The sequence below is a fragment of the Manis pentadactyla genome, chromosome 12 (assembly GCF_030020395.1).
Source record: "Manis pentadactyla isolate mManPen7 chromosome 12, mManPen7.hap1, whole genome shotgun sequence".
Classification (NCBI taxonomy): Eukaryota; Metazoa; Chordata; class Mammalia; order Pholidota; family Manidae; genus Manis; species Manis pentadactyla.
This window is the reverse complement of record NC_080030.1, coordinates 80951217-80969613: the sequence shown is the minus strand read 5'-3', so window position 1 is coordinate 80969613 and position 18397 is coordinate 80951217. Positions and strand designations below refer to the sequence as shown.

The 18397-nt window shown below is 36.2% G+C and overlaps 1 protein-coding gene across 2 annotated transcripts in view; it reads left to right on the top strand.

Moving 5' to 3' along the window:
• Positions 1 to 1382: 1382 nt before the first annotated feature.
• Positions 1383 to 18397, top strand: part of ME1 (malic enzyme 1) — a 235895-nt gene continuing 218880 nt past the window's right edge. The window contains exon 1 of one of the 2 annotated variants that reach the window (XM_057489334.1): positions 1383 to 2083. In XM_057489334.1, coding sequence (XP_057345317.1) covers positions 1994 to 2083 — 90 coding nt within the window. In that variant the 5' untranslated portion in view covers positions 1383 to 1993. Of the gene's footprint in view, positions 2084 to 2355; positions 2375 to 18397 lie in introns of those variants that run through there. The other variant, XM_057489335.1, reaches the window with a different exon arrangement.

Here is an 18397-nt window from a genome sequence, read left to right as displayed (position 1 = left end):
AATATAATCATATTTTAATGATTAGACTTCATTGTACATTAAGCTTAGGAGAGAAAAATTTGATTAGTTTTCTCCTCTGTGTCATAAACTACAGGTTTGTAATCCTTAGTTTGTGAATCACACTCATTCTTAACACTACCAATCATGTGCAGAGTGACTGTACAACTGCAGTTCTTTGTTAGGAAAATTAAGTTTTTTCCTGTTTGTTTTCCTACATGTGTGTTTCTTTTTTTTCAATAAAGCCAAACCTTACAAATGAGTAAAAGGACTGAAAAGTTTGATGTTGTGGCTCACATTTATGTGGGAAAAAAGGTTCTTCTCAGTATTCATGGAAATGCACATACAAAATGACTCCCCCAGCTACTACTCATGCTACTACTGTTCAAGATGACTGGGGCTCTTTTCAACAGAGAAGTAAACATAGGGAAGAGAGATGGGAACCTCACTGGCACTGGCAGGATCTTGCAGTCCCTTTGTAGTGAGGGCTTCGGGGAAGAGCCCACACACTCTTTTTCTTGGACTACTCCCTATATTTACATTAGCTTTCCTATCTGTAGATATATCACAGAAACAGGAATAGACAGGTAGCATTTCTAAATTTACGTATGGAAAAGGCCATTATAATAATGTTCTGTTGTACTGACATCTTCATTTTGTCTTCAGCATCTTGTTTGGTTCCCAAACCTGTTATTTTTTTGTCTCAGATAAAGCACTCTAATTGTAATATGCCTCAGTTAATTGAAGAGAGTGAGTTTTGTAAGGTACACACATCTCCTTCTCAGATGTTGTAAAGTTAATTACTTATGCATTATAGAATTCATAGTGGAAAGTGTTATTTAAATGCAAGGAAGGTTTTTAAATAGCTCTGTGATGCCAAAAAAATGTCATCAAAACAACTGATTCTAGATAAATTGAAGACAAGGTCTAAGAAATGTCTGGATATAAAGTATGGCCAAAACCTAACTACTGTAACAAATTTTTCTGATAGGGAAATAAGAACGTTATTAGAAACAAAACACCATGGATGTATCTAGTGTATAGATACATAAAATTAACATAATCCCAAACACTAGGTAATATCATTGGGTAGAGATGCATAGGGCAGAAACTAGCGATCCTATTTAACTGCAAAGGGTATTGGGGCACAGAAAGCTTTAGGGTTTGTTGTGTCACATACTCCTTTTGGTATCATGACTGCTTTGCCATTCGTTGAAACTTCAGATACAAATAACAATACCAGAATTCCAGCAATGCAAGAACATTTCTTCTGACCTTTTATTTTCCCTGAACAAGACACCAAAGCGCTTAAAGCTTGCGTCCCATCATTTTTCAGGGAGAATTCGTTAAACATCCTGGGTTTTAGAACTCTTCGGAAATTATATACACGACAAATCTTCCTTGGGTCTTAACACGTTATTTACACCCTGTCACCCCTTCCCGCGGGCACGACCAGCATCGGAACTGGACAGAGCTTCGAAGGGCCCCACGGGCAGGGGGCGGGGCTCTGGTCTGGCGCAGACACCCCCGGGGCCGCCTCGGAGACCCTGACTCCTTTCCCGCCCCCACCCTCACTCTGGGCCCGACCCTCTCCGTTTGGCACCGTCGCCCCGCGGCCCCTTGGCCGGGCGTGAGGCGCTGGCAAGGCCGCCGGGGCGCCGGGGGATCCGGGCTGGCTCCCCGCGTGAGTGCCTGGGGCGTTCCGGGAACCACGCCGGGACGCGCACCACGCAAAGACAGGCGCGGGCGGCCGGGCCCCGACGCCCGGGGGAGAGCAGAGCCCGGCGCACGGGAGGGGCGGCCCCCGGCGCCTCCCCTCAGGCCCTCGCTCGGCGGCTCTGCGGCCGTGACTCAGCGCTTCCCGCGGGCCGCCCGGCACGGGCCTCCTCCCGCCGCGCCCGCCCCCGGGCCCGGGCCCTTTCCCAGCTCGGCCGCGGCAGACAGCGCCGGCGCCTCCGCAGCGCCCGCCCGCTCCGGCTCGGCCCCGCCGCCCGCCATGGAGCCCGCCAAGGAGCCCAGGGCCCCCCGCCGCCGCCACACCCCCCGGCGCGGCTACGGCCTGACGCGGAGGCCGCACCTCAACAAGGTGAGCCCGCGGTCCAGCCGGGCCCGCGCCGCCGGCCTCTCCGGGGATGGCGCCCGGGATTGGGAGCGCCAGCGCGGGCGGGAGGAGGGGCCGCTCGCCGGGCCGGGGTCCTCGCGCGGGGGCGGCGAAGGCGGCGCCGGGGGCCCCGCAGCCGGCCCCCACGTCTGGGAAGGAGGAGGGGTAACGGGTTTCCGGCACTGGCTGGCTCCCCTTCTCCGAGGGCAAAAGCCGAGCTGAGGAGAGTGGTCTCAGGCTAAGAGCGTGAAGTGAGCGTTTGCGCGAACGTAGCAGGTGGGCTGCGCCCTCCGCCTCGACGGGCCCCCCGTTTAGTGTTCCCACGCAGTGAGGCGATTGTTGGAGGCCGCCGTGGAGAGCAGGGGCCCCACCGGTCCGCCTGGACACAAATGTGCCGGGAGCCTCGGGTCGCACTGACAACCGGGAGGTCCAGGCCCCGCGGGCTCTGGAGTGACCCCGAGGCCGAGCATGCGCGGAGGCTGGCCCTGGACGTTTGCACGGCTGGATACGAAGCCCCTGTCCTGGACGCTGTGGGTAGAGGCATTCCTTTTTTTGAATCTGGCTTTCTGAAAACTAAGTAGTTGTTTTTTAGGCTTCTCTTTTTTATCGTAAGGGGAATTCAGTGTACACTGTGTTCAAAGACCCCGTTTCAGATCCTGGCAACTTTTTTCTTCTTCACTGGTGTTCTAGTATAAACACCTGGATTTCTCTCAAATGAAAAACACTTCGGAAGTTATAGTTTTGCCCGTCTAGATACTAAGCAGTCGTACTTAGGTTGATAAGCTCTGAATTGTTATTTTTTTGCGTGTGTGCTTCTGACAATTCCTTTTTATTTAGTACGTGGGAAATGCCATCAGCCAACACAGGTCTGTTTAGCTATTTTGGTTGTCTCTTCAGTGGACACCTATTTTCATTAGAAATGGGCATCATTTCTTTTTCTTCCTGGTCGTATTGCTGGTGATTTGTTGATCATTACTAATGGCTTAAAAGGCTTGTGATTTCTTTTATTTAATAAGTTTGAGCTAGTGTGAGTTTTTCTTGACTTCTGTGATGACAGGTAACTTGTACAAATCTAAGATTATTTAGTATTTGTGGTCATAAAGCATTATAAAATTTTTAAATAGTTACTATGACTTTCTTTAAAATGAATTTAGTTGCTAAATTTTCTTCCTTTTTATTCTGCAGGTTGGGGCTTTTTTTTGATAGGACAAAGGTAAAATTTGGTGTGGCAAAACAGTTTGTGACTTTCATCTGTACCTGCTTGCAGTAATTTATGACCAGATAATGGGTTGCCACTTAAGGAGGGCCACATGAGTGGTATAACCTGTTTGAATTTCCTCTGTTTCTAGTGGATAGAGTACGCAATCCCTGAGCAAGAGTAATTACACCTTTACTGTTTACTTCAAAAATTTATAATATTAAAATCATTTCAACTCCTGTTCACCATAAGGATTAAGTGTACTTAAGAATAATAGCATTGTGAGATCTTCCACCAATGGTAGAAAGGTGAAGCATAATGTGTGAAGAACCTGTTTTTGGGTTTATAACTAAACTTTATTACTCATTGTGTCAAAATTGGATTTAAAATCTAGTTCATTAACTTTGTGGTGATTAATAGAATACACTTTACTCTTCTTACTCAGTTCTAAGATGTGTGGTACCTCTTAGAAGTAGCATAATATCCTCAAATGTACCTTTGAAACTATAGCTGTGGGACTTTATCTGCCCTGCACTGAACACCTTTGGGCCTTTAAGTTTTCTAGTAGCCTAGGGATTTTTATTCATTTTTGTGATAACCTTGGCTCCAGAGAACACTAACAGATGCTTGCCCTCCTTTAACATTATGTCCTGTCGCCTGGCTACATGAAGCCTTCTTCAGCCACATTCACACAGACCTTCATCGCCTCACCTTTTGGGTACCTGCTACAGTTTTGCTGGTTTTATTTTCAGTATTATAATCTTCCCTACATGTAGGTATGAGAGAAATATCTTCATCAAGTAGCATTTTCTTTACTTTAATGTTATCCAAATATTTGTATGTTTTTACTCTTATGTTGAATGTAAAATTAATCTGTCAATTAGATTTATTCTCGTCTCCAAATTTATCTTATTAGTTTCCCGACTTAGCCTTCCACTTAAAATAGGTTTGCTGACTCTCTTACTTAATACTATTTGTCAGTGTGTAATTCTTACAATTAAAATGTCATTAGTTGATTTAATAATGATCTCTTTAGGGAAGACATTCCTAATTATCTTAGTCCTATTGTCATTACCAAATATCTATGTTTTTATTCAGTTGTATCATGTCATTTTGTATTTACTGTATTATTTTTTTCTTATTTTGGTTGTCACAGGGTCGGAATCCTAGTACGGAATTTTGTACAGTGGACATTAAATAAATATTTATTTCATTATTGAATGAGCCATGATTTCTATTTCTTTTTGGCTTCCAGACAGTATTCATCTTTTAAAGCCAGTAGATTTTAAAATGGTGTTTTGGCCATTATTCTGAGACATTTACCGTCTTTAATGTAATTTATTGAAAATAAAGTTCCACTGAAGTCTAAAGCTCAGTATATTCTGTTGTGCCATTGTATTATATAATAGAATGTAGTCAGAAAAGGTAAAATATGGTTGATGCCTGACCATCCCATGAAATTGAATACTTGATGGATATCCTTAAGGATGTGCTTAATCTTTGTAAAAGCAAGGTTAACTGTAGATGTGATCTGAATTAAAAAGTAAAAAAATAAAAAAGCTTGTTTTCTTCATTAGTAATAATGTATGATTTTTTACTATGTGCTTATATTGAAATATACATCATTCCAGGTAGGATTTCATCATAGCATTTGTATGTATGAGATTCAATGTTTTCTGTTCCTAGCCCAAAGTATTTTTGAGGTGTTTGTCTTTGCCTGTTATATTATTATATGTGCTTACCTACTATATGATTTTCAAGGATACCTTCTGATTTAGATGAGTTGTTTCAAATTTTTTCTCAGTAATTTTCATGTGACTAAAAGTGTCTCATAAATCATTCTTTATAATTAAAATTCTACACATAAAAATAATCACACTTATTTTTTATTTCTCATTATATTAGTTTGCTCTATGCAGTGGTAGAAAACACAAATTAGTAGTTGTATCATAATTGACTTGTACTTACATAGTTTACATATCTTTAAGATTAAATAATAACATGTACAAGTAAATCCCCAGAAGACGCCACTGTTCAATAGTTTAGGCATTTTAATGCAGCTTAAGTTAGTGGTAGTGTTTTTATCAAAGTCAGTTTGGGGTTAGCATTATTAACTTTCAAATTTAAAAAATGAGCTTCTGGGCAAGTGTTTTTGTAGATATTTGTGTCCTGGCAGGTCAAGGTCTAGTGGATGGGTTTTTAGGGAACACAGAAACAAGTCTAATGACTATGAAGAAAAGTTACCTTAAATTTCCTCTCTTTTTTTCATGTAAACTATAGCAGAAGGAATTGCTCAAAAATTTTCACCTGCCACCGTTCTTTGGCGTTGCCCCAGCAATTTGAGAATCTGATATATTGTTTAACATGGAATGCCACTGATGTGAAAGCCATTGTAGGGAAGATGCACAGCCATATGCCTCCATCCCTGTCTATTGTGCTGCACTTGAAACAAGTGATAGTAAGGGAAAGCACAAATACAAAATAATGTTGTGACCTAGGGAGAAGAACGATGAGTTTGATTTGCAAACAAACTCTTGAGATGGGTAATATTGAGTACAGGAAGTATTAAAGGAAGGAATAAGTTTGAGATTTTTCATTTTTGGATTCTGATTTCCTTCTAACTTTTGGGCAAGTGGGAGGAATGAATATAATAGAATGAACATTATATGAGTTTGTATCTACATGAAATGCCCAGGGCCCACTTCTTCCAATAAGCAGTTGTGAGATTTTGAGTGAGATTTTTCTTAACTAGCTTCAGTTACTGTCCTTGTAAAATAGAATCATCATTTCATTCATTTATCTTTTTTTAATGTAACAAATATTTGTTCAGAACACACTATATGCTAGGTAATATTCTGGGTGCTATAGTTTACAATGAATAGGATACCTGCTGAGAGTACACTCACATTTCCATTTCATTCTTTCTTGCATCTTCACTCAGAATTGAAAAGATTGTTTGAGAATAGTGTATATTAGTTTTTTTCTAAATTATACATTATAAAACCAGATTTTTTATTACTGCAACTAATTAATAATAGTACTTTTATATAGAGAGTATGAACTCATAAGTGGAGCAATTATACTTTCTTTTTTTAGTGTACTTATCCCATCTCTTGAATTTTTGATGTGATTGTTACCTCTTTATGAATTTTATGGTAAAAATATCTTTTCTATGAGAGAGATTGATTTACATTTCGCACTCAGACTCATATAAGTGAGCTTGATTGACATCACATGACCTTTGCAATCTTTCATACATTTTCACAGAATGCCAGGTATAGGTTAAACAATGTTTTTGTGAAGAAAAGGGATAAGGAAAGCTTTTTGCTTCTCAGTACTCTGCTCCAAGTGTGTAAAGATTTGGAAGTATGAGAGAATGTGGCTTGTTAAAGGTAGAAGTATGTTTTGGGTAGTTAAAATTATTGGGGTAAGAGGGAATGAATAATAAAGACTTGAAATTTAAAATGTCCAGTGATGTGAAACCAGTATTTACTTTACTCTGTTTGACTTTGGAAATCATCAGTTACTCTGTCAAAATAAACATTTTTGAAATGAAGCAGGTCCAGTGGTTTTCAAAATTGACATGACCAAATACTGTTTGTAGACTCAAGGTTGCCTGATTTGGGCTATTCATTACTTCATTGTTTATTTTGAGCCAACTTAGCAAACTTTGTTGATAGTATATGGATCCAGAACTGATCATCAAAAAGTTATAATTCAGTAGAACTAATTTGAGAATGTTTCTAACTAAATGCTTAAGAAATTTTCTTAGACTTTGGATGTAAATATAAAGTAAGTGTTTATGTTCTTAAAATTGTAGTATTTATGGTTTGTAATTTTTTTTTACCTGTTTTTAGCTTAATGTTTATAATGTAGTACACTTTACACAAACAATTATTGTTATCGTAAATGAATTTAGAGAATTTAAAATATGAATATTTTCCCTCAGGCCCAGAAGATATATCTAAGTTAGCCATTGATTAAACTGTTTTCAGATACTTGAGGCCAAGTTTAAAGACTGGGAAGAGACACTATGCCTTTAAGTTTCTGTAGTTTAATCTGGTAGTTTGGGAAGTCAATATAATAATGAGTAATATTCTTTAAAACATGGGGTTATAATTTTAGAGCTTCTATACTAATAGACAAACCCTAGATCTGAAACATAGGATTATTTTTTAGTAATCAGGTAAATCTGCTCCATACAGTGATCAGTAGAACTTCCATTTTCACATGAATGTTCATGATTACATTATGAGTATCCCTTAGGTAGTTAAACTATGAACTCTCTCACTGAGCTCTGGAGACTGAAGGAGTCCTAAGATTCCACTGTAATATTAGGGCTAGGCCCCTTAAATTCAGATCATGTTAAAATACATTTAAGTCATTTATTCAGAGTCCTCCAGAATTTTTTCAATCTTTTTTGATTGTGACACAGTACACATACGCATGATATATGTATATGCATATTGTTACAGACTGAATTGTGTTCTCCCAAAAGTCATACATTGAAGTCTTAACCCCCAGTATTTCAGAATGTAGCCATATTTGAAGATAAGGTCTTTGAAGAGGTAATTAGTTAAAATCAGGTCTTTAGGATTGGTCCTAATTCAATATGATTGGTGTCTTTATGAGAAGAGGAAATTAGGACATGTCCATTTGAGGAAAAACTGAAGACAAAAGGAGAAGACAGCCATCTATATGTCAATGGAGAAGCCTCGAAATGTAAGTAACCCTGATGACATCTTGATCTTGGACTTCTAGTCTCCAGAACTGCAAAAAAATAAATTTCATTCTTTTTAGCCATCTAGTCTAGTACTTTGTTATGGTAGTCTTAGCAAACTAATACACCTATAATTGCAACAAAAAATCACAATACCGTACTTTCCCTTGCAATATTTAGTGTACTCTAGAAATATCAATTCTATTTCAACTTAAAAAAAATGTTGGTTGTGGTTCACTGATGAATCAAAATCCACAATTAAAAAAATTCTGCTTTGTGACTTCCTTAAGTAGTGCATTCCCATACTTGGGAAGATTATTATAGAGTAACTTTCTTTTCTATGTCTTAGTGTTGTATATCAGGGTCTAGTTTGTCTTGGCAGTACTGCCCCAGTCTCCTTCTGTTTTTCCACCTGTATGTCCAAATTGAGGTATCTTTTAAACCAATAATCTTGAAACTATGAGGATGTTATTGTTGTTAGAAATAATGGCAGTTCTGGTTAGTCAGCAAAATAGTAAGTTCTCTCTCCTATGTGTTCAGAGCCAAAAAGAAATTGAAAGTTGGTTAATGAGCTTTTTTATGGGCCTTTACATTTTTTACTTATTCAAAATCTTGCTTATATTTAATTTTTAAATATGGTAGCTATAATATAATAGTATGACAGAATTGAGAGCAAAAATGTTGGTCATATCAATAAATATAAATGAAAGAAACTCACCTATTATTTTCAGATTATTTCACGAAGCATGAACAAATTTTACAGTGTATAAGATACATTAAGAACAAAATGTTATAGAAAAGCTAAAATTAAAGATATGGGAAAATGCAAACACAGGAAATCAGGGTTACCCTGATGAAACACAATATCTAGGCACCAAATAATATAGCAGCCACCTTCTTAAAAAAACACTGCAGGACATGAAAAGCAAAATAAAAAAACAAGACTACTAGAAGACTTAGGCATCTCTCTCTCAGTGCAGGGAATGTCAAAGGGACAAAAAACTGTTCCATACAGGAATTCCTTCCTCAAATTTCTAAGGAAATTTATGTTTCTCCAAATCATGAAAAAATTCAGTTGAGAAACTTGGAAAATGGGAAAAGGTACTGTAATCCTCCTTTGAGAATCAAAGCCTAATAACATAGAGACATTACTAGTTTGAAAGATTCAGTGTCATAATTCAAAAGGAAGAGCTGGAAATGGTGACATGCAGAATGAGATTAAGGTTAACATTTCTTGGATCTTCACAGAAATGTGTATGTAAGAAACAGTAATGATCTAATCAGTTTTTCTTGTAGTGATTGCCAATATCTCACAATATCTGTCTTTTAATTTCTGCGTTGTGTTTAGACCATTTACACTTACTGTAATAATTGATATGTTTGGATTTCTGTTCACCATTTTATTATTTGGTATCTGTTGTTCCATCTGTTTTCCATTTCTTTCTCTTTTCCTGGCTACTTTTGTATTTGAATATTTTTATTATTCATTTTAATTTACCTATTGAGTTTTTGACATTCTCTCTTTGTATAGTCTTTTTTTTTTTTTTAGTATTGGCTCTAGGAATTATGCCAAATATAACTTTTCAGAAAAATCTACTTAAAATGAACCATTTTTCCACTTTAATTGGAATGCAGAAACTTTACTGTCATAGAGGTATTGTTCTCTCCTCTGACAGTTATAGTTTTATATGTATTACATCCATTTACATCTCCATACATGTGTTACATAAAAAATTTAAATTGGAATATAAATGACATACATTTGTTTCATGTATATAACCAATGGTTTGATATTGTTATGTATTGTGAAATGTTCATCATAACAAGAGTAATTAACATTCATCATTGTACATATTTAAAACATTTTTTCTTGTGACATAAACTTAAAATTTACTCTTAGTAACTTTCAAATATGCAATGAAGTATTATTACCTATTGTCACAATGCTATGAATTACATCCCCATGACTTCTTATTCTATAACTGGAAGTTTGTACCTTTTAAACTCTTTTTACTCATTTTGCTTATCCCTACCACCTTCCCCACCTCTGGCAACCACCAATTTCTGTATCTATTCATTCTTTTTCTTAACTTTTTTCCCCCCACATATAAGTGAAAAGAGGGGTCATGTGGTATTTGTCTTTGTCTGATTTCACTTAGCATAATGCCCTCAAGGTCCATCCATGTTGCAAATGGCAAGATTCCTTTTTTATGGATGAATAATATTCCATTGTATATATATATAAAGCACATTTCCTTTATCCATTTATCCACTGGTGGAGACTTAAGTTGTTTCTGTATCTAGGCTATTGTAAATTCTGCATTTACAAAACATCAGGGTGTTTTGATGTTCTTTTTGAACATCAAACAGGGTGTTTGAACATCTTTTTGAGTTAGTGTTTTGTTTTCTTCAGATAAATATCTAGAAGTAGAATTTCTGGATCAAACAGCAGTTCTATTTTTAATATTTTGAGGAACTTCAATAATGTTTTCCATAGTGGCTGCACCTACTAACATTCCTACCAACAGTGCAGAAGTGTTCCCTTTTCGCCACACTCTACCCAACACTTGTTATTTCTTGTCTTTTAGATAATTTCTGTTCTAACGGGTGTGAGGTGATAGTTCATTGTGGTTTTGATTTACATTTTCCTAATAACTAGTGATATTGAACATCTTTTATGTGCCTGTTGACCATCTGTATGTCTTCTTTGGGAAAATATCTCTTCAGGTCCTTTGCCCATTTTTTAGTCATATTATTTGTTTGTTTTTATATTCCATTGTATGAATTCTTTATACATTTTTGATAATAGTTCCTTATCAGATGTATAATTTGCAATTATCTTCTCTCATTCAGTAGGTTGCCTTTTCATTGTGTTGATGGTTTACTTTGCGATACAAAAGTTTGTTTGATGTAGTCCCACTTGTTAATTTATGCTTTTGTTTCTCTTGCCTGGGGAGACATATCCAGAAATAAATGACTAATGCCCATGGTCAGAAGTTTATTGCCTTTGTTTTTCTTCCAGGAATTTTATGTTCTCAGGTCTTATATTTAGGTCTATAGTCCATTTTGAGTTTATTTTTGTTTATGGTGTAAGACAGTGATCCAGTTTCATTCTTTCATTCTTGTCTAGTTTTCCCAGAACCATTTATTGAAGAGTCTTTTGCCCATTGTATACTCTTATATCCTTTGTCATATATTAATTGACCGTGTAAGCATGGGTTTATTTCTGGGCTCTCTATTCTTTTCCATTAATCTGTATGTCCATTTTTGTGCCAGTACCATACTGTCTTGATTACTGTGGCTTTGTAATATAGTTTGAAATCATGGGGCATGGTACCTCCAGCTTTGTTCTTTCTCAAGACTATTTTGGCTAGTCAGGGTGTTTTGTGATTCCATACAAATTTTAAGATTATTTTCTCTAGTTCATTGAAAAAATACCATTGGTATTTTGATAGAGATTGCTTTGAATCTGTAGATTGCTTTGGGCAGGATGGCCATTTTGATTTTAGTTTTTTCCTATCCAGGAGCATGAAATTTTACCTTTCCATTAATTTTTTTTTGATATCTTCTATAAGTTTCTCATAGCTTTGTGAGTAGAGGCCTTTCAGTTCCTTGGTTAGGCTTATTCCTAGGTATTTTATTCCTTTTGATGCAATTGTAAATGAAATTGTTTCTCTTGATTTCTCTTTCTGCTAGTTCCTGCTTAGTGTATATGAATACAACAAGTTTCTGTGTATTAATTTGTACCCTTCAACTTTGCTGAATCAAGTTATTAGTTCTAATATTTTTTTGGTGGTGGCATTTTTAGGGTTCTCTTTGTATAGTATCATGTCATCTGAGAATGGTGACAGTTTTACTTCTTCCTTTCCAATTTGGATGCCTTTTATCTCTTTTTCTTGTTTGATTGCTGTGGCTAGGAGTTCAAGGACTATCTTGAATAGAAGTGGTGAGAGGGTATCCTTGTTCCTGATTTTAGAGGAAAAGCTTTAGCTTTTCACCATTGAGTATGATATTAGCTGAGGGTTTGTTGCATATGACCTTTATTATGTTGAGGTATGTTCCCTTGATACTTGCCTTGTTGAGTTTTTATCATGAGTGGATGTTGAATTTTGTCATATGCTTTTCAGCATCTATTGAGATGATCATATGGTTTTGAACTTTCCTTTTGTTAATGTGGTATATCACACTTGCTTGATTTATGAATATTGTACCATCCTTGAATCCCTATGATAAATTCCACTTGGTCATGATGGATGATCCTTTTGATGTATTGTTTAATTTGGTTTGCTAATGCTCTGTTGAGGATTTTTGCATTTGTGTTTATCAGGGATATTTGTCTATGAATTTTCTTTTTTTTTGTAGTGTCTTTGTCTGGTTTAGGTATTAGAGGAATGCTGGCCTCATAGAATGAGTTTGGAAGCATTCCTTCCTCTTCTATTTTTGGGAATACCTTAAGGTTGGATATAAGTTCTTTAAATATTTGGTAGAATTCAGCTGTGAATCATCTGGTATTGAACTTTTGATATTGTGAGGTTTTTTTTTTTACTACCATTAAATTTTATTACTGGTAATTGGTCTGTTCATATTTTCTGTTTCATCCTGGGTCAGTGTTGGAGGATTGCACATTTCTAGGAATTTCTTTCTAGGTTACCTAGGTCTATTTCTTCTAGGTTATCTAGCTCTCTGGCATATTACTTTTCATAGAATTCTCTTATAGTTCTTTGTCTCTCTGTGGTTTCCATTTTAACTTCTTTTTCAGTTCTGATTTTGTTTATTTGTGTCCTCTCTCTGTTTTTTGATTAGTCTGCCTAGGGGTTTGTATATTTTATTTCTCAAAAAAACAAGTTTTGTTTCATTGATTTTTTTCAATTTTCTTATTCTCTATGTTACTTATTTCTGCTTTGATCTTTATGGCTGCTTCTGACTTTGGATTTTATTTGTTCTTTTTCTAGTTTCTTTGAATGTGAATTTAGATTGTTTATAAGAAGCAGGTGTTTCTTGTTTTATGTGGTAGGTCTGTATTTCTATGTAGTCTCTTTAGAACTGGTTTTGCTGCATTCCACATATATTGAACCATTGTGTTTCTGTTGTCATATGTTTCCATATACTGTTTGATTTCTTCTTTGAGAAGCATGTTGTTTAGCCACCATGTGTTGGTGTTTTTTTGTTTTATTCATGTAATTGATTTCTAGGCTCATATCGTTGTGATCTGAAAGAAACTTCATATTATTTCAGTCTTTTGAATTTTTTGAGGCTTTTTTGTGTCCTAATATCTGATCTATTCTGGAGAATGTTTCATGTGCACTTGAGAAAATATGTGTCTTGCTGCTTTTGGGTAGAATGTTCTGTAGATATCTGTTAAGTCCATTTGACATAATGTGTTGTGAATGCCTCTGTTTCTTTCTTTATTGTCTGGATGATCTGTCCATTGATGTAAGTGGGTGTTAAAATTCCTTATATGATTTTGTTAATGTCTGTTTCTCCCTTTAGGTCTGTTCGTATTTGTTTTATATATTTATGTGCTTCTATATTGGGTGCATAGATATTTACAATTGTTACAACTTTTTGTTGTACTGATCTCTTTATCATTATGGAACGTCCTTTGTCTCTTGTTATTTTCTTTGTTTTGTAGTCTATTTTGTGTGATATAAGTACTGCTACTTATTCAGTTTTTCCCATTTACTTACATGAAATTTCTTTCTGCTCACTTTCAGTTTATATATGTCTTTAGTCTGAAATGAGTCTCTTGTAGGCAGTATATAGATGGGCCTTGTTTCTTTATCCATTCTGCCACCCTATGTCATTTCATTGGTGCATTTGTCCATGTATATTTAAGGTAATTTTTGAGAGGTATGTACTTACTATCATTTTATTAATTGTTTTCTTTTGTTTTTTTAGTTCTTCTTTGTTCCTTTCTCTCATGCTTTTCTCTTGTGATTTGATGGTTCTCTTTACTGCTATGCTTGGATTCCTTTACAGATTTTTTTGTGCATCTATTATAGGTCTTAGGTTTGTGGGTAGCTTAAGGTTCATAGTTTCCTAAATGTATAACAGTCAATATTAATTTGAGGTCACTCTATTTCAAACACAACCTATAAGTACTACTTAAACAATTTTCTTCCTCCTTCACACCTTTGTATAAGATGTCATAATCTGTATGTTTTGTTTATCCTTTGACTAATTTTGATTTTGCTACTCTTGTTTTTCTAACCTCGTACTTGCTTAGGTATTTGTCTACTACCTTTTATTTTCACTGATGAGAAATATTTAGACTTCAGAACATTTCCATCTACAGAAGTTACTTTTGCATATCCTGTAAGTCTGGTTTAGTGGTGGTATATTCTTTTAGACTTCATTTATCTGGGAAACTTTTAATCTGTCCTTCAATTCTGAATAATAAAACACCAGAAAAAGGGCTAAATGAAATGGAGATTAGTAATCTTTTTGAGAAAGATTTCAAAGTAACAGTCATAAACATGCTTACTGAACTGGGGATCCTTGTTCAGTGAACCTTGCTGGGTAGAGGATTCTTGGTTGTAGGTTCTTTCCTTTCAATACATTAAATATTTCATGCCAGTCCCTTCTGGCCTTTAAAGTTTATGCTGGGATATCTGCTGATAGCCTTATGGAGTTTCCCTTACAGGTAGTATCTGCCTCTCTCTTGCTTCTTTCCTTTCTTTATCTTTATCTTTGCCATTTTAATCACTGTATGTCTGGTGTTGTATTCCTGGGGTTCCTCTTGTTAGGGGCTCTCTGTTCTTCTAGAGCATGGGTGTGTAGTTCTTTCCCCATGTGGGGGAAAATTTTCAGCTATTATTTCTTCCCAAAGACGTTCTACTTCTTTGTCTCTCTCTTAACCTTCCGGATACCTTGTTATGTGTTAAAGTTTTCCCTCTAAGATCAAGAAAAAGACAAGAATGCCCCTTTACCCTTCCCTGCCCAAAAGGAGGGAGAAGAATAGAGTGCAGAGGGGATAAGAACTCAGGAATCCTGTACACCTTGCTGTGAATATCTGGTCCAGAATAGGAGTCCACATTGCTTCAGGCTTTGGTCATTAATGGGACTGGACATCAGGGAGAGATGAAACACAGATGGTAGGCCAAGACTCCTGTCACTTGTGGAGGACAGGAATGCTCTGTCAGTCCCACTGAGAACCAACACAGAGGCAGCAGATTAAAATATTTGCCAGTTGCAGGAAGGGTGCCAGAGGGGTAGGGGTCAGAAGGAAAGGGTATGACCCATCCCCAAGCACTCCTTCAACCCAACTAGTCAGACACTACCTGTAGCCAGCTCCCTGTCCATTGCTGGAGGCTTAGCCATGCAGCACTGCTTATCTGTCCATCTGCCCCACACAGCCCACTCATCCCAGCAGCATTTCAACTTTGCTGGCTGGCAGGATGGAGGGAGAACACTTCCCAAGCTTTCCCAACACTCATTCAGCACAAATGGTACTGCCCTTGCAGGAGCCAGCTCTAAATTCTCACTGTCATCCTCTCTTCACCAGGTGTAGATAGTCTCACTCGCAGACTTCAGGTTGTTTTCAGGGTTAGTTGTATTTGCTGTTGTTACTCCCTTGGTGTGTACATGGTTTCTTGTCTGATTGCTGTGGCTTGAATTTCCAATAATTTGTTGAATAAAGGTGGTGAGTGAGAGTGGGCATTCTTGTCTTTTTCTTGATCTCAGAGGAAAAACTTTCAACTTTATACCATTGAGTATGATGTTAGCTGTGGTTTTGTCCTATGTGGCTTTTATTATGATGAGATTTGTTTCCACTGTAGCTACTTTGTTGTGATTTTTTATCAAGGATGGATGGAAAATGTTGTAACACGCTTTTTCTTCATCTATTGAGAAGATTACATGGTTTTTATTCTTCCTTTGTTAAATGGTATATCACAGTGATTGATTTGTGGATATTCAACCATCCTTGTATCCCTGGAGTGAATCCTACTTGGTCATGGTAAATGGCCCTTTTGTGGTTTTTTTTTTTTTGGGTAAATGGCCCTTTTAATGTATGTTTGATTTCAGTTTGCTAATATTTTGCTGAGGAATTTTGCATAGATCTTCATTTGGGATAGTGGTCTTTAATATTCTTATTTGTAGTGTTTTGTTATCTGTGATTGTAGCCTTGTAGAATGAATTTTGAATCTTCTGTTTTTTGGAATAGCTTGGGAAGGATAGGTATTAACTTATTTAAATGACTGGTAGAATTCTCTTGTGAATTAATATGGTACTGGACTGCTTGTTTGGACTTGTTTGATTTCATTACTTGTAATTGGTATGTTCAGACTTTCTATTTCTTTCTTGTTCAGTCTTGGACAATTGCATGTTTCTAGTAATTTATCCATTTCTTCTAGGTTGTCCAATTTGTTGGCAGATAATTTTTGTAATAATTTCTTGTAATTGCTTCTATTTCTATGGTGTCAGTTGTATCTTTTGTTTTATTTTTTGTTTCATTTGAGCCCTGTCTCTTTTTGCCTTGATGAGTGTGGTCAAATGTTTGTGTCCATTTTGTTTAGCTTTTCAAGGCAGCAGCTCTTAGTTTCATTGGTCCTCTGTATTGTATTTTTAGTGTCTATTTTCTTTCTGCCTTATCTTTATTAATTCCTCTTTCTACTAACAGGGCTTTGTTTCTTCTTTCTCTAGTTCCTTTAATTGTAGGGTTAGAGTTTTTATTTGAGATTTTTCTTGTTTCTTGAGGTAGGCCTGTATTGTTTTAAACTTCCCTCGAACTGCTTTTGCTGCATCCAAATATTTTCAGCCATGTGTTTCTATTTTCATTATTCTCCAATTATTTTTGATTTCCTGTTTTGCTTCTTCTTTGACTAATTGGCTGTTTAGTAGTTTCTTTGTTTTTTTTCCTTTTTTTTTTACTTGAAATTCAGTTTTATACTTTCATGGTTGGAAAAGATGCTTGGTAAAATTTTAAGTCTCTCACATTTATTAAGATTTGTTTTGTAGCCTAACATACTGTTTATCCTGGAATTTTCTGTGTGCACTTGAAAAGAATGTATATTCTGTTTTTGTATGTAATTTATGATCTGTATATATATATATATATATATATATATATATATATATATATATATATATACCTATTAAGTTCCTTTGGTCTAATGCGTCATTCAAACCCATTGTTTCCTTATTGATTTTCTGTTTGGATAATCTATATTTGTGTAAGTGGTGTGTTAAAGTTTCTACCATTATTATGTTACTGTCAATTTCTCCTTTTATGTGTTAATATTTGCTTTATATATTTAGGTGCTTCTCTGTTGGGTGTGTAGATATTTACAGTAGGTATATCTTCTTACTAGATTGAGCCCCTAATCATCATATAATTTGTCTCTTGTTTAAGTCAGATTTAAAGTCTATTTTGGGATAATTACTGCTGATCCAGGGTTTCTTTTTTTTTTCATTTCTATTTGCTTGGAATTTCTTTGTCCATACTGTTAGTTTCAGTCTGTGTATGTCTTTAGATCTGAAGTGAGTTTCTTGTAGGCAGCATATGGATGGGTCTTGTTTTAATTCACTCTGTGCCTTTTGGTTGTAGAATGTAGTCCATTTACATTTAAAGTAATTATTGAGAGATATGTATTGCATTCTTAATACATGTTTTCTGGTTGTTTTTGTTATTCTTCTCTGATCCTTCTTGTCTTGTTCTCTTCCCTTTTGTGTGATTACTTTCTTTAGTGTTATGTTTAGATTCCTTTCTCTTTATTTTTGTGTATCAAAGATTTTTAGTTTGTGGCTCTCATGTGGTTCATATATGATGTCCTGTGTAGATGTCAATCCATGTTGATGGTCATGTAAGTTCAAATGCATTCTAACAGCACTGTATTTTTAACTCCTCCTCCTCCTCAGTTTTATGGATGTCTTCTTTTATACTTTTTGTTTTGTGATTCTTTAATTAAATTTTAGAAGTAATTGATTTTACTGTTTTTGTCTTTTAACCTTCACACTGCCTTTTAAATGACTGATGTTTTCTTTTGCCAGTGAAATTTTTTCTTTTCATAATTTTCTTCTAGTTATGGCCTTTTCTTTTCCACTCAGAGAGGTCCCTTGAACATGTCTTGTGATGTTGTTTTAGTGGTGGTGTTCTCCTTTAACTTCTGAGAAGCTCTTTCTCTCTCATGATACAATTAACAACAGCAACAAAAATCAAAAGGAAATAACTGGATAAATTAAGATACATCTTATTTCTCTTCTGCACTTGAAGGAAATCACAGGTAGACAGTCTAGGGCTTTTTATTGAGCTGAAAGAATCATCAAGAATACTTCATGGTCCTAACTGCCTTTATGTCTGTAGATATCTTTTGCACATTCCAAGTTGTTCTCTGGAAGAAATGATAAAAACACAAGAAGGCCCACTTTCCAGTGCATTCAG